Source organism: Branchiostoma floridae, chromosome 4 (genome assembly GCF_000003815.2).
Source record: "Branchiostoma floridae strain S238N-H82 chromosome 4, Bfl_VNyyK, whole genome shotgun sequence".
Taxonomy (NCBI): domain Eukaryota; kingdom Metazoa; phylum Chordata; class Leptocardii; order Amphioxiformes; family Branchiostomatidae; genus Branchiostoma; species Branchiostoma floridae.
This window is the reverse complement of record NC_049982.1, coordinates 11,278,786-11,287,281: the sequence shown is the minus strand read 5'-3', so window position 1 is coordinate 11,287,281 and position 8,496 is coordinate 11,278,786. Positions and strand designations below refer to the sequence as shown.

The 8,496-nt window shown below is 42.5% G+C and overlaps 2 protein-coding genes across 3 annotated transcripts in view; both read left to right on the top strand.

Moving 5' to 3' along the window:
• The first annotated feature begins 2,404 nt into the window (after positions 1-2,404).
• LOC118413943 lies at positions 2,405-7,660 on the top strand. The gene is made up of 9 exons (XM_035817616.1): positions 2,405-2,985; positions 3,332-3,510; positions 3,962-4,143; positions 4,397-4,504; positions 4,804-4,938; positions 5,167-5,265; positions 5,594-5,734; positions 6,068-6,202; positions 6,363-7,660. The coding sequence occupies exons 1-9, from the start codon at positions 2,797-2,799 to the stop codon at positions 6,485-6,487; spliced, it is 1,293 nt and encodes a 430-aa protein (XP_035673509.1). The 5' UTR covers positions 2,405-2,796; the 3' UTR covers positions 6,488-7,660.
• A 124-nt stretch (positions 7,661-7,784) lies between these two features.
• Positions 7,785-8,496, top strand: part of LOC118413918 (aryl hydrocarbon receptor nuclear translocator-like protein 1) — a 37,546-nt gene continuing 36,834 nt past the window's right edge. The window contains exon 1 of one of the 2 annotated variants that reach the window (XM_035817563.1): positions 7,785-7,955. The gene's annotated coding sequence lies outside the window, so the exon portion shown is untranslated. The remainder of the gene's footprint in view (positions 7,956-8,496) is intronic. The other variant, XM_035817566.1, reaches the window with a different exon arrangement.

Genomic DNA, 8,496 nt, shown 5'->3' with positions numbered 1-8,496 from the left:
CAGTGTAGAAACTGCTTCAACTCAATTAGTTCATTAATCAAATCCGGCCCGTAAGATTCGATACTTGTATTAAATACGTTAGGGTATAAGCTATCTTAATTGCACTTACAAGTTCACGGGCAACGTTTAAATAAGCAGTAGATTGCTCTAAGAGCAGTTTAGCAGCCGATTTTTGCGCTCTCTTCGCTCAGTGTAGAAACTGCTTCAACTCAATTAGTTCATTAATCAAATCCGGCCCGCAAGTTTCGATTCTTGTATTGAATACGTTAGGGTATAAGCTATCTAAATTACACTTACAAGTTCACGGGCCACGTTTAGATAAGCAGCAGATTGCAATACAAGCCATATAGCAGCCGATTTCACGCCCCCGCCCCTCTGCTTGCATATGTCCTATCAGTTAGTTCCCCTCTAGTTTATTAATTGAATCCGGCCCGTAAGATTTGATACTTGTATTGAATACGTTAGGGTATAAACTATCTAAATAGCACTTACAAGTTCACGGGCCACGTTTAGATAAGCAGCAGATTGCAATACAAGCATTTTAGCAGCCGATTTTACGCCCCCCCCCCCTTGGTTAAGTATTTCCTATCAGTTAGTTCCCCTCTTGTTCATTAATTAAATCCGGCCCGTGAGTTCTGACACTTGTATTGAATACGTTAGAGTATAAGCTATCTAAATTGCACTTAGAAGTTCACGGGCAACGTTTAGATAAGCAGCAGATTGCTCTACAAGCAGTTTAGCAGCCGATTTTATGCCCCCCCCCCCTTGCTTGCGTATTTCCTATCAGTTAGTTCGCTCTAGTTCATTAATTAAATCCGGCCCGTAAGATTTGATACTTGTCAACTTGTATTGAATACGTTAGGGTATAATTTATCTAAATTGGCCTCACAAGTTCACGGGCCACGTTTAGATAAGTAGCATATCGCTCTACAAGCCGTATAGTAGCCGATTTTACGTAAGTACACTCACTCAGGTAGGTGTCGCTGCTGGAGTTTTTTAAAATTTTGCTGTTATTTGCTAAACTAAGAATTGCAAGTTAACGATAACAAACTCAAATTGTTGGAAAAATACTATTTTATAACTTTTGTCAACGCTAACGTCGAAAAATGTGTTCAATTGGGCTAAATCGTAAAAAAAAATAAAAATACTTGTAGTTGAATCGGATGCTATCTTTCCTCTAGGTCAAAATCGGCTGCTAAAATCGGCTGCTAAAATGGGCTGCTAAATGGGCTGCTAACTTCAGCCCGGTCACCAGGCTGGCTTGAAAAGTTGATTACTTCCGCATCACGCGCGTCCTCTAGTGATTTTAGATCATATTGCAGCAGGACAAGTGGATATTTCCTCCATCGGTTTAGACCTTCGTGGCGGGCAGGCAGTATCTATGTAACTTTACTGAAACAATTTCCATTGGTCCAGCAAACTCCATTTGCCACCTTAGGAGATTGTTCAGGTACATAGATACTGCCTGCCCAACACCGAGGATCTGCTTGGAGATTAAACAAATTTCAGCCCTGGATGGCCGAATTTGCGTTACACAGACTATATGACATCATTGATATGATAAATGGAAGTATCGTTTACATGATTCATACACAAATGATAAGAATATCAACATTGTCACCGGTGTAAGTTAATTAAAGAAAGGCACAGTTCATTTCGGGAACTTTATTTATCTAGTGCGCTGCTATGGTTGTGATTATTAGCAGCATTTGTCTGTTGAATTCGTACTAATTAAGATATTTCAAATATATACTCATAGCTTGATAGATATGACCTGCTCATATTTCATCTAATTGTTACTTCGGCTACTAGCATTTCTACGACCACGAAGCGAACAATAGATCATGTACCTCACCGAAGTAAATAAAAAAAAAACTACCGCTGCAGTAGTAATTTAACATGGAAGTGTTCAAGGTTGTCGCGTGGTTGGCAATTAGCAAGACGGGATGTGACGTCAGATGCAACATTACACCTGAGCGCAACAGGAGATGGAGGGATATGTAGTTTAAGACTGTCCAAGACTAGTTTTTATATATATAACGTTTATTGATTGTTTCAACAACCTCTAAATACATTGCAGCGCCCTAAGGCGCTGAATTGCGTATTTAGGCATTAAAAACATTTACACACACATTAAAAACTTAACATGGTAGGGCAGTTAGGCTAACATTTTAAAGGCTTACAATCATATCACACAAGTTACCATCATTTATAATCATATCGCACAAATGTGTCTTGTTTTACTAATTACCAATCTATCACAATACAGATAGCACGGTAGTAGTTGACGATAGTGACATGGGAGATCTCAACTTACATGCAGTGATTATCTATATATAACTGTTTATTCAAGAGGCACCGTTATAGTATGCGCCGGTAAAGCAAGTTGGTAACGTGACTCCGGAGTCTAAAACATGAGAGTTCCTGAAAAATGCACACAATAATTCGCGTCCGATTGAACGTCTAGTGCCAATGTACGAAGAAATGCTCGGACAAAAGTTTCGCTAGCTGTAGGAAAATCACGGGAAGACGCACCCAATTATTTCTCACCATTGGATATTTCTCTACATGCAGAAACACGTTCTTCTAAGTACCATAGTTATATGCGTTCCATCTGCGCATATCTGGCATAAACAAGTCTGTTCTACGCAGGTACAATAGCGACAATTGACATCGAGGTTCTAGAACGTCACAAATCACTCGATACGACGTTTACGCAGTGAACGGTCGTGTTTTGTTTACAACGTGCGAAACTTTTTGACTTTTGCAGCGAATCGATGAAAAAAACTCGATAATATGCCGATTGGGTTTTTGTTGAGGAGAGCATGGCACCTGTACCTGTTCGTGTGCGGTATGTGTTTGTACTCCGCGGTAATGAAGGCAGCTGTAGAGAGGCAGATCATCCCCCGCGATATCATCGCACGCGAATTTCTGGATAAGCTTGATGTCTATGACACCAATAGTGAGCAGTGGAGAATCTACCCGGTAAGTAAAACTATCAGGCCTCAAAATATGTTTTCACTGAGTTTACCCGCACCCTTTCAGTGGGCGTAAACTAAATGTTGCGAGTACAATACTAGGCATCACGACTTTCCCACAGCAAGACATCATCTCTTCGATTCTGACATACGACACCTCAACGATTCAATGCATTAATGTTGTGATCATGTCATCATCTGAGTAACATCTGAGTAATATGATGTTGCGCCAACGTATAACTGTTACATTTGATTGAAAAGTATGACTTGAAAGTATCACTGTGTCAACCATTTGCAGTTTTTTTCGGTGTATTTGGCCTTTATCATTTCATTCTTACGTCCCGTGAATACAGGTAGCAAATGAGGAGATATTCCTGCGGGCGTACTTACGTCCTGCCAACGAGACCCACTACAGCAGAATCGTGGGTTGTGATCTGTACAGAGATGAACACAGGGACACTATGGTGAAGAGGCTGACGGCCGGGGGAACACACCCAGGAGGAGTCAACATGGCCAATTCATCCGACTCATGGTGAGTGTTTTTGTCTAACATTTCATACACGTTTCCTTTGTTTATCCTGGGTTACAGACAGCTCAGGACTCCTTGACGTCCCTTCGTTACGCCTGTCAGTTTCTCCTTGGCTCCATCCACATCAAATTCCACCTTTTAGAACACCGACCGTTATCTGTAGATATCCAAAAAGGATATATCGTGTTCAGTCTCATCTAATACATTATACCAGTAGGCTGAACGCTGTATATACGTTGTTAACATTATTTCTATACGTCTCCTGTTGCTGACATACAAGGTAGCGTATCTCTACACCCTGTTGATAATGGTAACACTGGTGTCGTTGCTCATACATTGTGTATGTGAGGAGAAACTGTTCGGGAACGAACATTGTTCACATATCATTAAAGTAACCAAAGTCTTTAGAGATTCCAAGCCTTATCAAAACTAACTTTCACATTTTCTCCTACAGGCAGTTCTCCTATTTATTACATGCCTGTAAACACGTGAGATTGCCGAACTTTGACTTCGACGTACCTCCTGTCGAAGAGGAAGCGCCTCCCTACCACCCTATTACCTGGCTTCAGCTCGCCAGGAATATCCGTGACTGGACCAAGGACTACCTTCGCGAGGCTTTCGCTGAAGATCCGGCAGGTGAGGGGAAAGATTTAGACATTTGCTAGAACGTCTCATCCGTTCATAATTCAAATTTTTGAAGATAACTGTGTACAAACTTAGCTATCTAGTATCTAGACTTTAGTATAAAGCATGGTCAGCGTTTAATCAACTCGGCATAACTGTTTCTTATGTGTTCTTTTATTTACAGTAACGTTGACAAAGTCAGTTTCTTTGCTTTATATAGCAGTGAACTGACCGATATTGCATCGTTGTTCCTTTTTCCCTTCAGATAACTATACCGGGCCAGGACCCAGACCGTTGAAGTGGTCTGAATTCTTCCATGGAGTTTATAAAAGCGCCATGGCTTGGATATCAATGGAAGACCAGAACAAAGCGGGTAAGTACACAACTGGCAACAATAATTATGCCATACGAGTTTTATCGGCCAACCAAACATTTCCGTTATTTACGATTCGTTAATCATCTGATTGATTTCTATTCTTGATTTGTCAGGAGGATTAGGGATTCGAGTCTCGACTGTTTCATCGAACTTCGAAGACAGCAGGATACTTTTATATTAAACGTTAAATTAACATAGAGGTATCGTTTGTCTAGTTTATAAGCATACATTAGGTACAGGTTTATTGGGTTATATGGCACGTCCTACCCGTTTATTTCTGCACTATGGTGTTGCAGACGCCGCTAACATCCCGCCCCGCCCAGCCGGCAATACTGACCCTGCAGAGACCGATGCGTCCTTAGTCACGTGGTCTCACGTGATCTTCTGGTCATGGTCAGAGACACCGCCTGCCGAATCACACGAGATCATTGGTAAGAATATTATATATTTCGATAATTGATAGATAGAGGTGTTTGCTGGGTTAGGAGCGATTATGATTAGATCTTATACTTTAACACAAATCCGTCTCCTGTTATAATTATTCCCTCACACAATACATGAAATACATCTGTATGTAGAAACAGGTAAGACGTCAACTTTCCTGTGCCACGTAGAATTTGGCGTTGATGGTAAAATTTCGCCCTTGATCTTTGCTGTAGACCCTGCCGACCCTGAGCCCACGGGAGGAGTTTGGACTGCATTTCAGGGTTTATACCAGTCAGCCAATACGGACAAGCCTAAGGACAACATGGAGACAGGTACGTCGTGGTTTATCTAATGAAACAAATCGCAAGGAAAATCAAGGGTGCGATCTTGTTTGTACGATTTAGAGAGAAACGGTCATCCTAGTAAGTTGTTCTACTTTAAAATATGATGTCGGAATTCTGCGTTAGGGGCGAGTATGATTAGATGTCATACTTTAACACAAATCTGTCTCTTGTTATACTCACTCACTTCCACATTTAATACAAGAAATGCATCTGTATGTAGAAACAGGCAAGACGTTAACGTGGTTCGCGATTCCCTTGCTGTGCTACGTAGAATTTGGTGTTGATGGTGAAATTTCGCCCTTGATCTTTGCTCTAGACCCTGCCGACCCTGAGCCCACGGGAGGAGTTTGGGCTGCACTTCAGGGTTTGTGCACGGACCTGATGAACCGCCTCCCCTCATACCGGTCAGCCAATACGGACAGGTCTGATGGCAAGGCAGAACACTACACGGAGACAGGTATGTAATGGTTTATCTGAATGATACAATTTGCAACAAAAAGTATGGGTGCGATTTTCTGGTAAGCTTAAGATTGAGACAAAAACGATTCCTAGAAAGTTTTACTAGAAAATAGGATATCGGATAATTCAAAGATGTGTCATGCATGGTGTATACACCCCCCCCCCCCCACACACGGACAGACAGACGGACAGGCAGACAGACAGACAGACACACATACACACACACACACACACACACACACGCACACACACACACACACACACAGGCAGACACCGAGACATACACAGTTGTGTGTTTTTATTCATATTTGCTCATCTGGTGTTGCATTAGATTTTGCCAATGGTAAGGCCGAGTCGCAAGAAGGTACTTTGGGGACCGCCAGTCACTCCTACTTCTCCCAAGTTACGGAGACCTTCTGGCCGTGGGCAACAAGTGACGAGACACCAGAACCTGATGTTCAAGAAGGTGAGCTGTCTAGAGATGAAGTCGTCCAGCTTCTATTACATGTGAACAAGTTATCAAGTTTCGGAAAACGACGAACTTCGGTACTTCGAATTCACTTTCATCATCATTTTACTGATTTATGTTCTTAACGACTTATAGTAACCAATTTCTCTTACTGCAGACCCTGCCGAGCCCGGATGGAGCCTGTCCGCCTGGACTGATCTCATTCTCCAGACCAAGAAGCTGATGGCAGCCCAGATCTGGGCCGACCCGCCTGTGCCTGTGGTGCTCGACGATCCTCCCTAATGCCCTCAAGTTCTGCGTACTGAAGCTCTCTCAGTCATCAACAGCTGAGATGATATATGGGGCATCTATTGATGAATTTGGGGGAAGGGAATATCTGTATGTTGTAATACACGTCCTACAGTTATTCGGATACTCACAGATATGAATTTTACATCACTCAAACCTTTTTCATGACGCCGATGGAACATCATCTGATATACATGTACCAGTAACGTTATCGTAATATGCAATTCAGCATTGACCTGCTGCAATAGCATTTTCAATTAAGGAAGGTTCACTCTAGCAGGATTTGTATTGCCTAAAGGAAAACGATCGTTATAATTTTGATATGTTCAGAGCGTAGTATGGCATTATCGCAGGTATTGACACGACAAAGCACTGTTTGAGAACTTCGTAAGGTCATGTACACTCAACTAACTGCGATAGTATGGTTTGGCCATCCTGATGACGATCAGTAGATGGGAGGTCTATCTCTATGCGTTTGTCTGGGTACAAAAGATGACGCCGATTACTGTATTTCATCGAATTACAGCATTCGACTTCTGCGGCCGCACACCAGTGATAATCTCTATTAGCGCTTACTTTGTACTGCCCTCCATGCACACTGTAGCAAGGCATCATGGTAACCTCTCCATGTATCAAGATATTACTGTTTTCCGGTGGTTGTTCTGACATATGTATACACATGTTGTTTTATTTCACTTCAAGACATTGCTTGGTAGCCCCTTCAACTTTTAAAAGTTGATCGAGAGGGCCCAGTATACATAGAAACGAGTCATACAACACTAAAGAGAGAATAGAAAACGGTTGCCATTCAGTGCAACAAATCTAACGTTAGTCACATAAAATCGGTGTCCATCTCAAAGTCACAGCCACTCCAATGTCACAAACATGTTTTGCTCAGAGTGTAGAAATAAAATATGCTGTTAGAAATTTGATGTTGTCATTTTCTTTAATTGGAATTCGAAATACTAATAAAGACACCAGAGACCAGATAACGTTACATTTATCATAGCACTGTTTCAAGCAAAAGTGACGTTGAATTTAGAGATCGCTACCTTCCTGTGACTGTGTGGCCCACTTTCTGATGGCCGGAATGCGGACAATCAAAAGACTACCTCTTCTAGAGTTCAACCTCTAGCTACCGATAGCTACAAGTACTTTTGGTCACTTTTATCGAGTACCAGGAAGCATGTGCCAAGCACTCACAGTAGGCTACAGGCCCTACAGGTGTGTTTAATAGGTTACTTCATGGTATCAATGCTTGATACCATGGTTACTTCAACTTGCAGGGGACCCAAGGATTGTGTAGTGCTGCTCCGATAGGCGGCGCTGTACAGCCATGGGTTAATGACCCCGACGGCCATGTTGTTGTAGCAGCCGCTGCCAAGATGCGTTCCTGTCGCGCGATGGTTGTCTTGTAAGAAAGGCGGGCTGGAGGACAGCGGGGACGCCTTCTGGGGTGTAGGTAAGTACGGGGGTGTTGTCCAACGATGTAATGATCCCAAATCGGAGTTGTACTGATGCAGAAATGTCTTGTGAAAGGGACTGGTCGGTCTTAGATATGTCCCTCCCTCGATGCAGCTACAGCTGCTTGTTGTGACCCTTCCAGTCTTACATAACGTTAGTATCTCTGTTGTCTAATTGTCTCTTCAACATAGATATGCTCTATTCTTATCGTACAGCTGTGTTGCCAAGACTGTAGCCAAGCATTCCGCATATTTTCAAAGATCGTCGTGATACTTCTGAGGGTAAAACGGGTATTTTCTAACTAGGTCAGCCGCGCTCTGTCCTGTTGGGTCACGGTGACCTCGGTGACACCCCACGACATTCATGACACGTTGTTTACCTGCTATCACATTTTGAATGCAGGAAAGAAGGACATTAATTCAAACAAGGATTTTTCCCATAATAAAATGTACGCCATGTCTGCATTTCGAAATCGTTTTGCCCTCGAAGCGCGGGGCCCAGTTTATAGGTGACCTTTTGCTTGCCAGGTGGTCAGTACT

Excerpts from the sequence above, each read along its gene's own strand:
- LOC118413943 (XM_035817616.1), top strand. The coding sequence starts at position 2,797 with ATGCCGATTGGGTTTTTGTTGAGGAGAGCATGGCACCTGTACCTGTTC. Across the intron at positions 4,144-4,396 it reads TTTCGCTGAAGATCCGGCAG|ATAACTATACCGGGCCAGGA; the intron begins GTGAGGGGAAAG and ends TTTTCCCTTCAG. Across the intron at positions 4,939-5,166 it reads CGAATCACACGAGATCATTG|ACCCTGCCGACCCTGAGCCC; the intron begins GTAAGAATATTA and ends TCTTTGCTGTAG.